General features: G+C 40.4%; 1 protein-coding gene and 1 non-coding gene across 13 annotated transcripts in view; both read left to right on the top strand.

Moving 5' to 3' along the window:
- Positions 1–20,847, top strand: part of PUM1 (pumilio RNA binding family member 1) — a 137,648-nt gene that overhangs the window by 97,567 nt on the left and 19,234 nt on the right. For 8 of the 12 annotated variants that reach the window (XM_032389426.1, XM_032389417.1, XM_032389488.1 and 5 more), the window contains 6 exons: positions 3,738–3,876; positions 5,405–5,548; positions 6,465–6,761; positions 7,845–8,081; positions 17,768–18,035; positions 19,593–19,722. In XM_032389426.1, coding sequence (XP_032245317.1) covers positions 3,738–3,876; positions 5,405–5,548; positions 6,465–6,761; positions 7,845–8,081; positions 17,768–18,035; positions 19,593–19,722 — 1,215 coding nt within the window. The remainder of the gene's footprint in view (positions 1–3,737; positions 3,877–5,404; positions 5,549–6,464; positions 6,762–7,844; positions 8,082–17,767; positions 18,036–19,592; positions 19,723–20,847) is intronic. The other 4 variants (XM_032389482.1, XM_032389473.1, XM_032389502.1 and 1 more) reach the window with 2 other exon arrangements.
- Positions 3,993–4,070, top strand: LOC116627026. The gene has a single exon (XR_004298400.1). It is a non-coding gene; the product is annotated as a small nucleolar RNA SNORD103/SNORD85 (small nucleolar RNA).

The raw sequence follows: 20,847 nt of genomic DNA on the forward strand, positions 1-20,847 counted from the left end.
GATTATTTCCATGGAATAAATTCCTAGAAGTGGAGTCTTTCAAGCAAATAAAATGAATGGCTTTGGTACACATTGTCAAATTAAAGAGGCAAGACACCATGCTCGTCCATGTACTTGTGACGTGATGCAAACAAGAACGCTTTGGTTTTTACTAGTCCCACTAAGAGAGTGTATGTTTAATTTTTTTAGATTCTGCAAAATTATAGAAAAAACACAGGTCTTGAAATTCTAGCCAATTTATCCTTGGTCAGTAATTTTATAGTAAGATAAATTTTTGGAAGCTAATACATGATTTTCTTTGCAGTAGATACAACTCTTGTCCCCCAGGTATGTAAGGGAATTTAGCAGATAATTTGTTGACATAATGGGTGATCCTTGTGAATATATTTAATAAGCTTACTCTTTGTGGATAGTCAGTATTTAGTTGCGTGATGATCTTTGTGTTTAAATGGCTGCCCAGTATGGATTTGGTAGACAGAAGTAATTGCTGTGTTTTTAAAATTAGTTCTACTAGAGTGCACAAGAAAAATAGTAGTAAATACTTCTTCTTGAAAGCTTTTTGTTATAAAGATTTTTTTTTTTTTAATTTTATTTATTTGACAGAGAGAGAGGGAACACAAGCAGGGGGAGTAGGAGAGGGAGAAGCAGGGTTCCAGCTGAGCAGGGAGCCCGATGCGGGGCTCGATCCCAGGACGCTGGGATCATGATGACCTGAGCTGAAGGCAGACGCTTAACCGTCTGAGCCACCCAGGCGCCCCGAAAGCTTTTTGTTTAAAGCTAAGTGCTCTACCTATAATTTCTTTTATATTTTCTAATTCTGATAAATTATATGACTTGCCTTCATAAGATTGAGGAAATGGAATTTGTGTGCCCAGGGTCACACAGATATTAAATTGTTAAGATTTGAACACAAATCTGTCATTTCACAACTTGTGTTATTTTCTGACCATATGGTGATGTTTGGAGTTACAGAAAACCGGAGATTTCGTCTTTGTTCTATTACTGACTGGTTTTGCACCTAGGGGTGTGTTGCATGAATATAGAGAATATAGAGAACCTCTGAATATAGAGAAGCTATATCCTTAGCTGTAAAATGGGCACTGTAATCCTTTGCATTTCAGGGTTTTCTGTCATCCACTATTACAGATGCCACTGAGAAAAGGTTACTGGCATTCCTTTTTAATAAGCAGCCATATTTTAGTTCCAGTGTTGTTTTTGTCAGTTTTTGGTTTCAGTTGTTTTAGGAAAATATGATTTTCTTGGTGAACTCCTTTGTCATAGTCATTGAAATGAGAGGCCCTTTTTAAAAAAAAGTTTGCTTTTGATCTTTTTGGCCTTGACATTTTTTCAGAAAACAGAACATTTGTTACGTTCTAGGCATGGTAACTGTTCCACACCTAATTGCTGGAACCTTGAGCACAGTCAGTGACGTTCCAGGCACTCCGTCTTACTTCTGATTCCTTTTCATCCTTTTTGTGAAGGTTCCTTTGACATTTGACAAAAATTTTGTTCTTTTCTATTTCAAAATGTTTGCTAAAGAAAAACTCTTTGGGTGTTGGGTTGAAGCCAAGCACATGTAGGCATACTTGGTGGTGATTTGGTGTTAGATATGGCATTTTGACAGAGAAGCGTTTAGAATGGCTTCTGAACTTTCTAGATTGGGGGAGACTGTGTAGATGATAATTCTACTGAGCATGGTGAACTATAGAAGGATGAATGATTATTAATTAAAATCTCCCCATTGAGCATCTACTTGCATATTAAGTATTGGTAGATCTCAAAAGCTGTGTATGTAAATCAGTAACCTTTGAAAAGAAATTTGAATTTAACAGCTTTTGCACTGTAAAGGTAGATAGTAAGCAGACTCTGAGAATAGTGTTTTACACCGATCTTCAGTCGTTTTTGTTGATTTTATTCGATATTAAACTGTTACTTGTAAAATTGTACATATTTGTTTCCATAAAATCCAGACTTGATAGCTGTTGATGAAATTAAAATACATGAATACTGGCAGCTGACTTAAGAACATTGATTAATCATCAGGGTCCCACACAGATTTCTAGACAGTGGACAAAAAGGAAACCTGCTGCTCTTCTCATTAAAACTGGGCCCAGTAGTCTGGACTACCTCTTTCTTCAGGCACCTTGTCCCTTCGCCTGTCCCCCAACCTTTTACACAACTCCTAACCATACATAAACCTGGTTCACAATACCCTATGGAAATGATGCTTTCATTGATGTTTTAGTTGTTCTTGAACTGTTAGTATTTGCCGTATCTCTGTACACGCTGTTTACTTTATTCCTAGAGTGAGAGCTCTTCTGGGTCATTGGTGAGGCATCTTCTAAGTCTTGGTGCAAACACTCAACTGGGCAGCCTCCCTTGACTCTTCTGTCAATGTGGATTGAAGCACTCCTTCTCTTTTAAAGTCCATTAGATTCTTTAGATCACAAACAAATATTTTGATAGTAATTAGCTCTTGGTTATTGATTGTCTCCTGGGTACCAGGTATTGTGCCTTGCAGACATTAATTCTCATATTCCCAACAGATCTGCAAGATCAGCCATTACTCTCACTACTTTTACAGATAAGGAAATAAGAGACTTGGAGTCAACCAAGTGTCTACACGACTCTTTTTGCCAGTACGGATGGTGGTGTTTCCCTTATGCTCCTTTAATAGTTGAGTGTTAGTGGTGTTTCTCTTTTACATTTTTTACCAAATGGTACCAAGAATAATCTGTACCCAGGTTCCTGATCATATGTCTAATTTTTATAAAAAGCAGAGTGATAGTGAAAGTGATTTGATAAGAACTTTCTTTGCCTTTGAAAACCTGCAAAACACATTTTATAATTTTAGCCTTGGTCTGTGGGTTTTGCATTTTTACTTGCTGGAGTATATAGATCATGTGGAGTAGATTCTTCAGAGCATTCAGAATAAGAATGATTACCACCATTTTGATACCGTGTTTCATTCATAAAAAGTGGATCCTTCAGCACAGTGACAGAACTGGTCTTCTGTACTGAAAAAGGCAGTGTTCTTGACACTCATCTCCATTTAGATTGCGGTCTATTTTGGAATTTATGAGAGGAGAAATAGAAACAGGTCAGAAGCCTCCTAAGTCAAATCTGGGGAGCTCATTTGGGGCCATTTGGGCCTTGTAGAATGGGAATAGTGTTATAAGGTAGAGAAGGTGCTCTTATATTCCATAAAGAAAATACAGACTTTTGGTGGTTTTTTTTTTCCCCCTTTAGACACAGATATTTTAATCTGTGTGGGTAGATTACCCTTGTTCATCCTATCTGAACTCCCCTCCCCACTCCATCAGACTCCTCCACCCACTTTTTGTCAGAGCACTGATATTTTATAGAGTTGCCATTTATTGTCTGTCTCATTCACTAGAATAAAAGCTTCAAGAGGGCAGGGGCTCTGTCTAGTTCATTGCTTTATCTCTCGTACCTGCCAGATGATAGTCATTATGTATTTGATTAATGAATCATCATTTTTTTTAATGCTTTTGGCTGCTTATAAAGGTGTAATAATGTTTAAAAATGGTAGAATGAGATTTCACTAAATGAGATGTTGCTAATTGAATTTTTATCCTAACAGCAATGTCATATAAAACATTATAGGAAAAACAGTTATAACTATCAGTTTCTAAAAGTTGGCCCAACTTAAGCACACGGTGGGTCTTAGGTATTTTCAGTGACAAGAAAGTAGTTGACTTATTTCTGTCTCCCAGGTTCTCCGTGGAGGAGCCAGCCAGCGTCCTTTGACCCCAAATCAGAACCAGCAGGGACAGCAAACAGATCCACTAGTGGCAGCTGCAGCAGTGAATTCTGCCCTTGCTTTTGGACAAGGACTGGCTGCAGGCATGCCAGGTGAGGCTGCATTGTTGTTTCTAATACTTGGAGGGAAAAACAGTCTGCTTGTTGGGGGAGATTGAGAGGAGAACAGGCAGTGCTTTAAGCTTGTGTCGGCTCGTCATTATTTGGGCACTGGCAAAGATGACATACACTTGCCCTCACTTAGACCGTAGTTCGCTGATGAGAGCACCTAATTGTTCTGAGCCAGTCTTCGTCTTACATATATCTCCTCACACATTGCTTAGAGTATGCTGTATTCCTTTGTGATGATCTGTTCTCTCCCTTAGGATTAGGGATAATAAAAGGAGTGGGCAGGCTACTTTAGCATCACTCCAGGGCCTTAGCCTTCATGCTGATGTCTCTGAACAGTATTATTAGGAAGTTCCTAGTGTTCCTTGATGGGGCGATCCCTCACGTTTCTAGGATTTCTCCCAAGCCAACAGCAGAGGTGCTTTATAGCTGCCTGCCCGTGATTAATATTTATCTTGAATATATGTTATTCTTGGCTCACTGTCACCTGGTCCTATTCTTTGCATGGGTTGGAAGTAATTTGTGCTTCTTCCTTTGAAACAGGTCCTTGTAAGACCTCAGCATAAATGTATGGGTTCTTACCGATCGTGGAGTGTAGCCCAATTAATTGATCTATTTATGAATTCACTGAGTAACTTTAACATGTATCATTTGTTATATTAGTTATTAAGCATTCAGGTTTTATTGGGAAGTCACCTATAATTTCTCCTATTATTCAGTAGGATTTGGAGATTCCATCTCATATGGTGATGTGGAAGATCCTATTATTTGAAGTGTGTCTAGGTTTTACCTGCTAACTTGCAGGATATTTGTGCTTACACTGTTGTGAGGTATGAAAGTACTGTAATTGTTGTAATCATTTGTACCCTCCGTTACTTCTCTAGTCAAAAAACATAAAATATTGTCAGTGTATGATTTCTGGTGATAACCTTGGTTAGCACTTTGAAGAGCACGGGTGTTCACTATCCTGCCGAGTTCCCTTTCTTTTATTTATTTTTTTAAAAGATTTTATTTATTTATTTGTCAGAGAGAGAGAGAGAGAGAGAAAGCACAAGCAGGGGGAGTGGCAGGCAGAGGCAGAGGGAGAAGCAGGCTCCCCACTGAGCAAGGAGCCCGATGTGGGGCTCGATCCCAGGACCCTTGGGATCATGACCTGAGTCGAAGGCAGACACTTAACCGACTGAGCCACCCAGGTGTCCCCCCGAGTTCCCTTTCTAACACTTAGCGGATGGTAAGTAGTACTACCCCCTATTGTGCCAGATATCATGCTAGATCTGTCACATTCGTCCTTTAATTGTCACAGGAACTTTATGAGGCAGGTATTATTATTATCCTCATTGAAGAAATGGATGCTCAGAGATACAAGGTCATACAGCTATCTAGGTGGTGAAGCCAGGAGAGACATCTACGTCTGTCTGTCCCCACAGCTGAGAGTCTGTGACTTGACAATGTGCAACTACCCAGGAAACACTGTTAGTTTCATATATACTTGTATGTGGCTTAATATTCCCAGGTTACCCAGTCTTGGCTCCTGCTGCTTACTATGACCAAACGGGCGCCCTTGTGGTAAATGCAGGAGCGAGAAATGGTCTGGGAGCTCCTGTTCGGCTTGTAGCTCCTGCCCCAGTCATCATCAGTTCCTCGGCCGCGCAAGCAGGTGAGCTTCCGTCTTCGTGAACTCCTGTCAGTAGTCCAAAAGGGGCGATGGATGATGTTCTTACAATATGTTGAAATGTACTTTATTTGACAGTTCTCAATATAGCAATTGTGCCCTGTAATATTTCAAAGAGAAAATCAGAAGCAGCAAGTGACCTCGATAGATTCTGTTGACAGCCATGTACCAGCTGGTTAGCAGCAAGGACCTGCTCCACCGTGAACATAGGAAGTTGGATTACTCACACAAAATGGCACCGTTGGCAGAAGTCCAAGGCTAATTTCACAGAAATCCTTGACATTATTTTAAGATAATATTTGTTTTTGTGGGTTTTTTTTGGGGGGGGGGTGGTTGTTTTTTGTTTTTTGGAGGGGGGCGGGATGGAGGGGATAGTGAGAAGTGGGCAGAGCAATATATTTTGATGGGGGACAGAATAGGTTTTTATTTTAAGCTTTCTATATGTGTGTATATATATTAGGAATATAAATTAAGAACAATAGTGGGAACATCTAGAAGAGAGCAATATGTTCAGGAATTCGAGGGGCTTGCGTATATTGCCAACAGTGGTTCTGGAAAAGTCCTCAACATTGATATTTGTGGAACTTGAGATTTTAGGAAGTAGTCGTATTTAAAATGGCTACATTTGACATCTGTACCTATTTTAAACTGCAGACTCTTTAAAGCTACCACCATAGTGAATTTGGCTTCCATGGTATTTTGACTTCAAATTGGAAGCAGAAGTAGAAAATAGAAGCCTCAGATGGAGGGCTCAAAGGCAGATTCGTGTAGTTCTTTACAAAGCTCATGTCTGCTTTGCGAAGCTAGGAGCGCGTGACAGCATTTCTGGAAGGCTAGCGCCGAGGCTGGGGTACGCGGCCAGCGCCTTTCCCAGCCCAATGCTTTGCTTTCTTCTTCGTAGCTGTTGCGGCGGCCGCAGCTTCAGCAAATGGAGCAGCCGGTGGTCTTGCTGGAACAACAAATGGACCATTTCGCCCTTTAGGAACCCAGCAGCCCCAGCCCCAGCCCCAGCAGCAGCCCAGTAACAGCCTGGCATCCAGCTCTTTCTATGGCAACAACTCTCTGAGCAGCAATTCACAGAGCAGCTCCCTCTTCTCCCAGGGCTCTGCCCAGCCTGCCAACACATCCTTGGGATTCGGAAGTAGCAGTTCTCTCGGCGCCACCCTGGGATCAGCCCTCGGAGGGTTTGGAACAGCAGGTAGAAATCCGACTTAAGTGCTGTTAAAACTGAATTTTTGTTGTTTTTGCAATCTTTGTGGAACACTGATGATGCATGGAACCCTGGACAGATACCCCAGGCAGATCTGGACCGAGCCCCGTGGGAATTCGGCCGTCCCACATATCTTTGAGATGACGGACTGTTAAAATCAAGTTTTACAGTTGGGGCTGATTTCAGGTTTATGCTCATATTGCTACTTATTTATACTCTCATAGTTGATTTGTTTCAGGGATCAGAAAACCAGGGGAGGTTTTTTGCAGGCATTGGGAAGAACTTGGAGGGAAGTGTAGAAATGTGAATGTTAAAAACTGAGGGAGGAGGACTGACCAAAGACGACAGGGTAGTGTACCCCTCAATCTGCAGGCCTTACAGAGTCAGGAGTTTGCTCCAGTCTTTTGAGAAGAATTAAGGTGGATATTATGGAAAAGTGGGAAGAAGGACATTAGACCAAGATATTTTTAATGTTTCGATGGGAGGATAAAGCAGGAAAGTAGTTAGGAAAACAGTGGGATAATTGCAGTGTTTGTAAAACAATGTGATCTCAGAACAGAAGGGCATGTTTGAGAGAGAGAATCTTAGATTGGAATTGGGAGCTAGCAATAACTCTTGATTGAACCCATTGAGAAGATAGGCTTTCACATGTAAGTCTTGTGTAGTGGGGAAATACCCCATTTACAAATCTTTTTTCTGTATTCCATTTTTCTACTAGAACCTTTGGGTTGATGAAAGGCATTCTTTCTAGCCCATTTTCTTTCACCTTTTCCATAGCTTATGTGGCCGTCCGAGCTTTTTACCCCATCCCCACCCCATAATATGTGACACCAAAGGAAGGTAAATTTAGCATTCGTGTGATGGTTTGAACAAAAGCTTCATGTTAACCTGAGCCATGTCCTCTTTATTACTTTACCTGCCCCTAGAACTGCCACACGAACAGTTAGGCTGTCTCTGCTGACAAATTTGCGGTGGTAAGGAGTCTGGATCAAAGTGTTAGGAACAGGTCACTGGGCTTGTTCTTCAAAGAACAGGCCTTTTCTTATCTGCATTGTTTTAATTCCATTTTAGTTGCAAACTCCAACACTGGCAGTGGCTCCCGCCGTGACTCCCTGACTGGCAGCAGTGACCTTTATAAGAGGACATCGAGCAGCTTGACCCCCATTGGACACAGTTTTTATAACGGCCTTAGCTTTTCCTCCTCTCCTGGACCCGTGGGCATGCCTCTCCCTAGTCAGGGACCAGGACATTCACAGACACCACCTCCTTCCCTCTCTTCACATGGATCCTCTTCAAGCTTAAACCTGGGTAAGAACCATTACTCTAACACCACCTTGAACTCTAGAAATCTCTTGCCACTGATGACATTACAAGTACTTTGCGTAAGCAAAGGACAGTCCCTTTATCCCAGGAGTGTCCTGGGTGTTCTGTGCCTTCCTTAAGTGCCTCATGTTATTTAGGCTGTACCTAGAGAGCATAGCAGTTTTGGATTTATTCAAGTTTGGGTGCATCCCCTATATATTCACTTCAGCTTCAGTCTGAACATCTTGTTCTTTGGCTACACGTGGGAGTCTTTCATTATAAATCCAGTACAGATTCATTTTCAGGAAAGCTGGAAAACACAGAGACATAGACAAAGAATGTGTTCATCTAGTGTCTCCACCGAAATATCACAATTAATATTTTGCCTTATTTTTCAGACTCCCTCCCCCCCTCCCCATATACGCCTAATATCTTACTTTCCCACATAAAACGTTTTATTTGAAAAAATTGCCAGATTCTTGATTTTTTTTTCTTTTTTGGTATAAACTACCTAGTATGCTAATGAGTATAGATGTGTATTTCTCAACTGTTATGTTTAGGTTGTTATTATGTATGGGGATTTAAAAATGTTACCATCTAGATCCTAAAATGAGGAAGGAAAAGAGGATTGTAAACAGCAGGCTGTAAGAATGAGAAGAAACTTAACATTAATACTTCGGGTGGCAAATTCCTAAGTCCTTCAAGAGGTGGAAGGTGGTGCATACTTCCTTTCCTCAGATACTTACCGAGTTTGCGTTTTGAAGTGCTGATTTATTTCTTAGATGAGGAGAGTTGAGGCATTGAAGTAGAGTGACCATACAACTTACGGTGCACGGTAGGACACATTTGAGAGTAGATGGGAGTGCTGTTAACAATGAACTCTGTGATGACAGACCTAAACTGTCCTAGGAAAAGTCATCATGTATGGCCACTTTCCCCAGAAGATTATGTTTGGTTTTTATTTTTAATCCTCTGTTTACTTATTTTTTTTTAGAGCAGTTTTAGCTTCAAAGCAAATTTGAGGGGAAAGTACAGAGATTACTCCTGTACCCTCTGCCCTCACATGAGCAGGTTTTTCTAGTAGCAACACCCCCAGCCGGAGCGGCACCTTTTACAGTTGATGAACCGACATTGACACACAGTTATCTTCCAGAGCTCATAGTTTACATGGACTCTTTTCAGTTTTTAACCAGCAAGATTATAAGTGGCTTTATGGGCTCCAAGATGAGGACGGACTAAACATGAATAGTATGCTTTCATTTGGAAAGACAAAGACTGGGAAGTGATTTATAAAAGTCAAAGAAGTCCTGAAGGGGATAGGATAGTAGAGGTCTTATTCTAGGACCAAGAATGCTATCTCTGAGTTGGAGAGGTGGTTTTTAAGGCAAAAATACGTACCTGTGTATGTACCTACACATTTGTGTGAGTGTGTGTGTATCCTGAAATCGCACGCGGTCAGAGCTGTCCTTGTGGAACTCATTGTCTCAGGTTATATATGGACGTTACTTTAGAGAAGTTGTCACGCCATTCTAGATTGGTAAATCCATGTTGGACGGATAAGGCAATGGGGGGTACATTGCACAACAGTGTTTCCTAGTGACAGAATGCTTGGCTTTAAAGACTGAGGGTTAATGCAAATTGTAAGGGGTAAATCAAAGTCCCAGTTTAGTGTGTAGATGGAAGGAGCTAATACTTATTGTAGTTATTATCTGCTACTATTAATGGTTTTGAGTGCTGTACATATAACTCTGGCAGGTGTAGGTATTTTGCCCATGGTACAAGAGTGAGGAAATTGCCTGAAATACCTTGCCGAAGTCTTCTCATTATCTGAAGAGATTTAGCATCAAATGTGTTTGGCTCCAAAGCCCACACCATCATTGTACGTCCTGTCGCGTGATATGCCCAGGGTATCTTTTAAACCAGTGCATTATCAAATCCAGAGGTCTTCCCTTTTAATTCCTTGATTTAAACATTTGAACTATGTCAGCTCATATTGACATTCATAGTAAGCCAACTAAATCTTGCAAACTTTTTTTTTGCGGGGGTGGGGGGTGAGGGGTGGGGTGGTGGTGGTCCAAGAGCCAGGTTGTAAATATTTTAGGCTTGCAGGTCAGATGGTCTCTGTAGTAAGTATTCAGTTCTGCTGTGAAGTACAGGAGCGGCCACAGACAAAATGTAAATGGACGTGTAGCTATCATGCAGTCAAACTTTATTTCCAAAAATAGGTGGTAGGCCAAATTTGTCCTGTGGGCTGTAGTTTGTCAGCCCCTGAACTAGATGCTGTGGCTCTTGGGGTTTGAAAATGGAGCTGGAATCAGTACTTGCATGCATGGTACCTTTCCTCTTCCCAGTGGATCAACATTGTCATGAAGTATACTTCCTTCTTCATTCCTGTTTCCCCTGTGAAGGAGGAAATGACTGTTGGGGCAAGCGATTTCTCAATTTAATGACTCTTGCTGTCTGCCTGGTTTTCTTTCTAACGTATCTTCTCTTTTAGAAACAATTGAGCTCATTTAAGCAATTTAGTTGCCTGTGTTTGCATGGGACTTCCATGGCTGCGGGTACTGTGTGAGTCAGACATGTCATTCCTCAGGAACCCTGTGTCTTGATCAGTAGAGCTTTGCCTTCGCTCAGTCTGTTTCCTTGACAGAAGCGTTCTTGTGTGCTTTAGTCTTAACCTAGAGAAAATATAGGTATGGGAATTGGTTTCTAACAGGGTTCATGTAGAGGTCCTGAAGCCATTTTTGGTGCAGGAAACTTAACATTTCTTTGCCAGATATATATTGGGCCACACGTGATACGGTTTCTGCTGTTAATAGTGCTGTGCTGCTGACCCTGGCCATTGGTTCTCAGACCGGGAGCCGTGCTGTGCGCGCATTCGTTGTGTTCACTTCTCTCGTAACTGTCTTCTACAGGGAAACTTAAACTCAGCATGGTCTCGTGCCTTTCGTAATACCACACAGCTAGCAGGTATTTGAACATACATACCAGCCTGTAGATCTCTCTTGTTTTACCGGTGTGGATCTTTTCTCCATCATACGATTTTCATACTTCTTCCCCGAAGTCACACATGTGTTAGGATACTCTCCAAATGATCACTGACCTGCTTAGTTAGCTTAGTTTTTTTTTCCCCTTATTATTTATTCAACACTTTTTGGTGTCTCATTATTTATTCAACAATCACTTGTTGGTGCCTGCTTATGACTCTTAAATGTTTTTTCCATTAGCAGTTGTTTAAAGACCAAAATTCTTTTTTTTTAAAGAAAAACTTTATTGAGTTATATTTTACATATAAAATTTACCCATTTCAGGCTTACAGTTCAGTGATTTTTAGTAACTTTCTGAATTGTACAACCATCACCATAAATCAGTTTTAGAATATTTTCATCCCTTCAGTAAGATTTCTCAAGACCAATTACAATTAATCTGCATTCATACCTTTAGCCCCAGTCAGCCACTGATCTACTTTCTGTTTTTAAATTTGCCTTTTCTGAACATTTCATATAAATGGAACCATACAATATGTGATCTCTTTCGTTTGGCTTCTTTCCCTTCTCATGGTGTGTCCCTCCCCCCAGCCCCACCCCCCACCACATTTGCACGTTTTTGAGATTTCATTCATAATCTTATATGTGTCAGTAGTTTGTTTCATTTTCTTGCTGAATTGTCGTCGTCTTTATGGACATACCACATTTTGTCTAACCATTCACAGTTGAAGATTTTTGTTGGTTATAGGTTTTGGCTATTAGAAATCATGCTGCTATGAACATTGCAAGTGTTACTGTGGGCACATTTTTTTATTTCTCTAGTAGTAGAATTGCTGAATTTTGTTTCAGTTTTATGTTAAACTTACTGAGAAAATGCCAAAGTGTTTTCCAAGTTGGTGCACCATTTTACATTCCCATCAGCAGTGAGAGCTCTAACTTCTCTGCATCTTTACCAGTGTTGTTCTTGCCTTATTTAATATAGCTGTTCTAGCGGGCTTGAAATGGTATGTCATTGTGGTTTTAATTTCCATTTCCCTCATGACTAAGGATGTTGACCATCGTTTTCATGTGCTTATTAACTATTCATGTATCTTTGGTGAAATGTCTGCTCATATTTTTTGCCCATTTTAAAATTTGGGTTGTTTGTCTTATTACTGAGTTGTAGGAGTTCTTTTTATATTCCTGGCTACAACTCCTTCATTAGATACCTGCTTTGCATGTTTTTTGCTTGTCTTTTCTTCCTTCCTTCCTTCCTTTTTTTTTTAATACTCCACACCAATCTTTTTTTTTTTTTAGATTTTTATTTATTTATTTGTCAGAGAGAGAGAGAGAGAGAGTGCCCGTGAGCACAAGCAGGAGGAATGGCAGGCAGTGAGAGAAGCAGGCTCCCCGCTGAGTGAGGGGCCCAGTACGGGACTCAATCCCAGGACCCTGGGATCATGACCTGAGCCAAAGGCAGACGCTTAACCGACTGAGCTACCCAGGCGTCTCGTCTTTTCATGTTTTAAAAGTATCTTTTGAAGTGCAGTAGTTTTTAATTTTGATAAGGTCCAGCGTATCATGCTTTCTGGTGTAGAAATCTTTGCCCAGCTCAAGCTCTTAAAGATTTTTCCCATGTGTTTTGTTCTAAAAATTTTACTGTTTTAACTCTTACATTTAAATTTATCATCCGTTTTGAGTTAATTTTGTGTTATTGCCTGAGGTGGAAGTTCATCTTTTTAAGCGTGCACCATTTTCCCCAGCAAAGTATCTAAATTTTCGGTGTACAGGTCCTACACGCCTTTTGTTAAATTTGTTCCTACCTGTCTTCTTTTTCTTACGCTGTTATGAATGGAATTGTATCCTTGGTTTGGTTTTGGATTGTTTGTTGCTTGCTTATAGAAATACAGTTGATTTTTGTGTATTGATCTTATATTCTGCAAATTCACCATACTTACTTAATTAGTCCCAATAGGTAGGGGTAGATTCCTCAGGATATTCTATATATAGGATCATGTCACTTGTGAATAAAGCGTTTTTCAATCTGGATGCCTTTTATTTCATTTTCTTGTCAATTGTCTAGAAGCTGCAGCACAGTGTTAAATACAATAGACAAGAGCACACATCCTTGCCTTGTTCCTGATCTTGAGGATAAAGTATTACTCTTTTACTTTTTTAAAGTATGATCATTGTAGGTTTTTCATAGATGCCCTTTATCAGGCTCGCTTCTATTCTAAGTTTAAGAGTTTTGCCATGAATGGGGTTTGGATTTTGTTCAGTGCTTTTTATGTGTTTATTGATGATTGTGTGGTTTTTATCTTTTATTCTGTGAATATGGTATGTTAACATTAATTATTTTTTGGTTGTTAATCCACCCTTGCGTTCCAGGGATAAACTCTGCTTGGTCCTGTTGGAGTCGGTTAATATTTTTGTTGAAGAGTTTTGCATCTATATTCATGAAGGGTTCTGTCATTTTCCTTTCTTTGTCTGACTTGTTATCATGGTGACATTGACCTTATAGCATAGGTTGGGAAATGTACCACCCCTCTCTGTTTTCTGGAAGAGTTTGTGGAGTATTGGTATTATTTCTTTAAACAATTTGATAAAATTCAACAGTGAAACTATTCTGGCCTGGGTGTTTACTAATGGGAAGATTTTTAATTACTAGCTCAATTTCTATTTACATCTTACGGGGTCAGGTTTTCCATTTCTTCTTGAGTCAATTTTGGTAATTTGTGACTTTCTAGGAATTTGTTCTAAGTTGTCACATTTGTTGGCCTAGAGTGGAAATGTCTTAAGAAATAAAATCTCCCACCCACTTCTCAGTCTCTCCCTTCCATCTCTCCCATACATAAATGTACATATGTGCATATGTGTGTTTAGTAATATAAATAAGTTTTGTATGACCCCGAGCAAGTCAGATGCTGAAAATAGTTTGTCTTAAGTGTGTGTTACACTTCTAAATTAAAAAGTATTGCTTTTGTAATTATTAATATTACTATTGATAATATTATTAACAACTAGACTTACAGTCCCCGTTTGTGGCTTATTTGTAGGTGAGGTGAAGCCTTTAGGGTCTCACCTGTACCTAAAACATTCGTCTCTAATAAGTTCCATCTTACCTCAGCTAGAAAAAGTAAGGGATGTGGAGATGAGTCTCCCAAAGGTCTGATTCTTACTTAATAGTTTTGTGTCTTACCTCCCTGTAGATGTCTCCATTCCACACCCATCTCCTCCCCATTTCCTGAAATGCTTCTTCATGCTTATGGTTTTCTCCGTAATCTCCAGATTGTGCCATTTTTAAACTCTAAGCATCAAGAAGTAGCAGATGTAATATAATGTGCATGGTTGACAACCACCAGCCTTATCATGTGTCCTGGAAGAAGTATACTGTGCTTGTTAATTCCCACAGTGTTGAAATACAATAAAAATAAGCTTGAAAGTTCATAATCTGTCCAAGGCAAAAAAAATGTAAGCACTTAGTTTTATATGATAGAATTCCTGTCTTCTTGAAATTAATTCTTGCTGTTCTTATATGTACTTAGTCCTTTAAGAAAAGCAAAGTTCAAACACAAAATGGTTTTCTCTGCCCCTGCATGAACTGCAAGAGATGTTTCTAATTTATCGTTCAGTAACTTGTACTAATTTTGGATTATTTACTAGTCATGTGTGTGCCTTTCCTACTTCTCCATTCTAAAAGGTAATGTAGTATTTTGTGATTGCTCACCTGATTCTCTGAAAGTGACTTGTCATCTGTAAAATTAACCATGTGAAAATTAACTTATTTTGTACTCAGTAGTATGCACTGATGACAACTCATTTTGGGCTTATTTTAATTTAGGGCTACCTGGCTGTGGTATTAGTATTAGAGAGTAGACTGGGGAGAACTTGCTGTAAACATTTTGGTGAGCGGTGTTGCCTCTGCCTGTGTTAAATAGAGTCAGATGTTGGGGACCTTGACCGTTTTTTCTTTAAAGGTGAAGAAGGCAGGATTTTTCCCGTGGGTATTCGATTCTGTTTTTCTTGGTCTTTGTTCTCTTTTCCTTTTTGGTTTCTGGGGATTCTGTTGATGCATCCTCTAGCCCAGGGATTCTTCCCTCAGGTGAGTCCTGTTTACTAAGAAGCCCATCAAAGAGTTCTTCATTTTGGTCACAGAAGTCTTTATCACTGGCATTTCTTTTTAGTTCTTAGGACTTCCATCTCTGCTCACATTGCCCACCTGTTCTTGGATGCTGTCTCCTTTCTCCTGTCAGAGCCTGTAGCGTATTCACCAGAGTTGTGTTCAGTTCCCAGTCTGATGACTTGAATATCCCTGCCGTGTATGTCTCCGATGCTTGCTTTCTCTTCACATTGTGTTGTCTGACTGTTGGTGTGCCTTGTAATTGTTTCGTGAGAGCCAGCTGTGATGTGCCGGGTAAAAAGAACTGCTGTAAAGAGGCTTTCAGTCATGTGTTGGCGAGGTGTGCGGGGAGGGGCAGTGCTCTGTGGTCCCATCTTTGGGGCTCGGTCTTTTAGGGAGCCCGTGCTTCCAGACCTCCAGCTTCACAAGGGCTTCTCATTTGTTTCCTCCCCCTTTTGATGGGACAGGATGGGTTGAATAGGCTGGAGTTGTGTATCTCCCTTCCCCAGCTCAGTCGGTCTCTGATGGTAGCCCAGCAGGTTGTGCTCTGGTTAACTAGTTTCCCCAGAGGGCAGACTTGGTGAAGAACAGAGCGCTCTGGCCTGTCTCAGAATGGTTTCTTTTCCCTTCACCTTACTTAAGCCAGAGAAAATTTTTCTCTTGTATTTATTGTGGAACCTGGTTGCAATCTCGGAGGTAAATCTCACAATATGGGGGTTTTAACTCTCAGGGCTGCCCATTCTAAGTTAATAAAGCAATTTGTCAATTACAGTTCAGGTTTCCTTATGTTTGTCATCCATATTAGGATGGTTTTTTTAGGAGTTTCGTTCTGTTTCTCCGTTGATTTGTTACTTTTTCCTAAATGCCTTTATTAGTGACTAGATTCCTAAAATATCTTTCTTTTCAAAACTGTGTGTGTTTGTGCCATTCCTTCTTCTTAAGCACGTTCCTTGCTGTTCCCACACTCTGCAGGACCTGCTGACTTACTTGATTTTCACCTCTTTGCCCATTTCTCTGCTTTCTCAGGCCAGGGAATAAAGAATTGTTTCTAATGGTTTAATAAAGAACAGCCATATGGCTACTTACTCTTCTCTATTCTTATAAACCTCCTCCCTTTCTTGATATAACTGAGTCTGAAAATGAGTCTCATTTGGTTGCAAAGGCACTTACTCTGGAGTTGAGTTGTGTCACAGATTCTAGCCACAGTTATCTTGGGTTTTGTATCTTTGGGTGAGCATTTCACCTCTTTGGGCCTTAATTATCTGTTACTTAAATGGTAATTTAAAACTTCTTTTCCAAAATACCAGTGAGAATTCAGTAAAAGTGTATATGGAATACTTCTAGCATAGCGCCTGGCATAGGACAAGTGCTCAGTAAATGTTTCACAAATGTTAACATTGAGCCATTTCCTTTTGGTTCCATCACTTTCATTGAGATCCAGACCTTTGAAGCTGGGCCGTAGAATTCTGTGGAGAAATCCAAGCTGGGTATCTTTTTGTAGCTGCCATTAAACTCCAGAGCAGACATTCATTACTTCTCATGAAGTTAATGGACAGTTCATGCTGGGTGACTTTTCTCATGGATTCTGAGTTGTTGTTCATCTGTGCTCTTTGTGGTTTATTTTGGTTTTTCTTACCTACTTTGCCTTTTTGTTTAAAAGGAGTGGGGTAAAGTAACACACAGAAAGGGTTTTGTTTTTTTTTATAGTGTAAACTTAAGAAAAAACTACCATTGTAAAAAAGAAAGAATATTGAATATATATTCTCATGATACGTTTTTACTCTGCTTTACATTTTGATAAGCTTTTTGGTCTTACCTCTATTTTATCTGTGTAGAGATTCACAATTATTATTCCCTTGTCATCAATTCAGTCATCAGTCTCCGTGGCATGAAAGTTGTTGCTACTGCAATCATTTCAGGCTCTGTCCCAAAAGAAGGTGTTAAGAGCTGCCCATTCCGGATGCAGATCTTGAAAACCTTCCATTGCAAAGCATATGTCCTTTTTTCCTACTCCTTATGTCTCTTCCTCAGCCTAGGGTGCCTTAGTGATTTTTCAGATTTCTGTTTAGTGGCAGAACCATTCCTTCAAAGCTTTTTGGGAAGCTCTTTATATAAAACAGACCAATCTGGATACTCTTGATTTTTTTTTTTTCCTTTTTTAAGGAAGGGTTTCCGATGGGCATTGGATTATTCTACTCATGGCAGGAATCTCCCCAGAGCTCAGAGCAGAAAACGACTTGCGGTCTCTGTGCATTGTGTGTTTTCGGATTCCTGGTGCTGAGATGTTGGGTCACAGGGCAGGCACTTTCCCCATCATTTTCCTTACTAAGGGCTGTGTTAACCATTGCTCCGTTATTGCTAGCGGTCCCCTATCAGTGGGTCCAAGCATTTCCCCTCTCAGTCTTTGTGCAGAAGTTTCTTTCCGTCTTGGTGAGTTGGCCTTATAAAAACTGTGGCACTGATAGAATCAGATCTTAACACAAAAGCAATAGCATTGAAACAAAATCAGAAACGATGCAGGCTTTCATGTGTGAGATGCTTTTTCCCTCTCTTGAACAGAATTCCTTAAGAATGAGTCTTGAGTTGTCTTGTTCTGTAACCAACAGGAGGCCTCACCAATGGCAGTGGGAGATACATCTCTGCTGCGCCAGGCGCTGAAGCCAAGTACCGCAGCGCGAGCAGTGCCTCCAGCCTCTTCAGCCCCAGCAGCACCCTGTTTTCTTCCTCCCGGTTGCGATACGGAATGTCTGATGTCATGCCCTCTGGCAGGAGCAGGCTTCTGGAGGATTTCCGAAATAACCGGTACCCCAATTTACAACTGCGGGAGATCGCTGGGCATATAATGGAGTTTTCCCAAGACCAGCATGGGTCCAGGTGAGGACTTGGCTTTGGCACTTAAGGTAACTGAAATCTTAATGCCTTAAATTCCATGCCTCAGATAAGGTATACACTAAGTAAATAGCCATGAAGTAATTGAAACAAAGTTTGCCTCTTAGTATGCTTCCTATTATTTATTTCAGAGGGATGTGGGGATATGAGGGTCATCAGATACACAGGTGATTGAAAAGAGCCCTTTAGTAATCTGGATCACATGTTTCAAACAAACCTTTTTATCTTATTGTGGTGTTCCTAGTTCATGGGAACCTCACAGAATGTCTATAATTTAAGGAACAGAAACACTAACACAAAGATGTATGTACACTTTTGTTACTTAAATCACTATTAAGAGTCTTGCTCTTTTTTTTTTTTTTTTAAGATTTTATTATTTGAGAGAGAGCACAAGTGGGGTGGGGGGGAGGGGCAGAGGGAGAAGTAGACTCCCTGCTGAGCAGGGAGCCCAACATGGAGCACGATCCCAGGACCCTGAGATCATGACCTGAGCTGAAGGCAGATGCTCAACTGACTGAGCCACCCAGGCACCCCAAGAGTCTTGCTGTTAAAGAGAAATTATTCACATGTAAGTTTGGGTGTCTGCTTGCTCAGGAATAAGATAGCTCCACTACTTTTCTGTGTCGTTCCACTCTGTAGAAGTGAGTCTACGTAGAGGTGAGAGAGAAGAGGCTGCTCTAAAACACAGAATCTGCTTTGGCTTATCCCTCCCCGTTTGGCTGTTTTAGTGGCCTTCGCAGAAGGGGACCACCCTGGTTCTGGGGGAAAAAAGCCTAATTATGGTGACATCACCCATCCTTTCCTATTTGTCTCCATTTCTCTTTCTTGCTCTCTCTGCCCACTGAAACAGCTTCTAAAGAACCCATCTCCTCTTTCAGTTTTGCCATCTTGCTACTGGGCAAGGATTTCTCATACTTGGATCCTATAGACCAGATTGGGAGACAGCATGTTTTTTCTTATATAGTTACCTGAACTGAAAATTGCAGACTTGAGTACTACTTCAGAAGACCCTGCAGTCATAAATCACAGCTCTTCCATATCATGAATGAGTACTGCTTCATATGCCCATGAGCTAAAGGAGACAGCGAAGGGCTGTAAGCACAGAGTTCATTGATGTAGGGCTGGTTTCTAAAAGAGAAAATCAGGTAGAGTTCTCCCTGAGTTATGCCTACCTTCACCCTCGTTTCCCTGCCCCCCTGCTTGTCTCCCCCTCATCCCCACACATACATACGGTTTTGTATGTTTGTAATGAAATATACTAAAATTTAAATATACTTTTAAAAGCTCAGTGAAGTTAGGGGTACTTCACACTATAATTTTTTTCCTTTTCAGAGATTTCAATGAAGTGAGCTCGACTAACTCATTTAAATAACGCTATTTGTGTGTGTGTGTATGTGTGTGTGTGTGTGTGTGCCCATATATGTGGGTGCATGCACATGCGCACAATTTCAGAATGGATACATTATATAAATTGAACTAATCCTTATTGATTTCCAAGTCTTCCTGAGATGCTAGGATTGCCATTTTTACTTTGTACTTCAGATTCATTCAGCTGAAACTGGAACGAGCCACACCAGCTGAACGCCAGCTTGTCTTCAATGAAATCCTCCAGGCCGCTTACCAGCTAATGGTGGATGTATTTGGAAATTACGTCATTCAGAAGTTCTTTGAAGTAAGCCTTTGTTCTTTCTATTCTTTGACGTTAGAGAATCTCCGGAGCATTTTGATTTTCATTAGCTGTTTTTAGAATGGCAATCTCATTCCAGTCCTCAAAATGAAGTGTGTGTGGTCTTTTTGAAGAGCTTTTAGATGTTTCTCCAAGTTATTAGCAGCAGTATATCGTTTAAATACCCAAGCAGATGTGCCAGTCTATTTTAGGAATGTGTTTGGAGAACCGCTGTCCCCATTAGGATCCAGCACATTATTTCTGATTGTTATGATAGATTCACTAAACATGTCATTTTTAGAGGAAATAATCCTCGTAAGATAATTTTAGCAGGATCACGATAAAGTGTTCTAAAAAATGGGTTTTTAGGATTCCTGGAGAGTTATCTTTGAATGTCAACTGTAGTCTTTTTCATCATGAACTACAGTCATGAGGATTGTTAAATGCTTCTTTTTAGGTGATCCTTCAGCCTTGGTTTCCTCTTTTACTTCTGTTATTATGAATAACGTCCACTCTTGTTACCATTGCTTTTGGAAAGGATTAATGAGATTGTTGGATTAATGTCTGTTTCCCCTACTAAACTAAAATGTCGGAAAGGCAGGGATTTTTTGGTATGCTGTTGTAACCCTGGTGGGCCGGTATCAGCAATTCCAACCAAGTCCTAAATCCAGAAAGGAATGAGACATTGAGATGAAGAACCTGTTACAGGGGAAAATGCTGGGACTGCACATTACCTGCTCCAGACAGAAGAAATTTGTCAGTTTATACATCTTACTTTGTTCAGTTTGTGTGAAGATTTAAAAAATAGAAAAGGCTCACTCACAGCCTTTGTATTCCTACCTTTTCTCACAAAGACTGAACTTCTTTGACTCTTTTTTTTTTTTTAAGATTTTATTTATTGATTTGAGAGAGAGAGACAGAGCACAAGCAGGGGGAGAGGCAGAGGGAGAAGCGGGCTCCCTGCTGAGCAAGGAGCCCAGTATGGGGCTTGATCCCAGAACCTGGAGATCATGACCTAAGCTAAAGGCAGACGCTTAACCATCTGAGCCACCCAGGTGCCCTACTTCTTTGACTCTTAACTCCTTAGTGATACACTAAGAAACCAGCATATTTGTAACATTTTTATTTACT

The sequence above is a fragment of the Phoca vitulina genome, unplaced genomic scaffold (assembly GCF_004348235.1).
Source record: "Phoca vitulina isolate PV1807 unplaced genomic scaffold, GSC_HSeal_1.0 scaffold2, whole genome shotgun sequence".
Classification (NCBI taxonomy): Eukaryota; Metazoa; Chordata; class Mammalia; order Carnivora; family Phocidae; genus Phoca; species Phoca vitulina.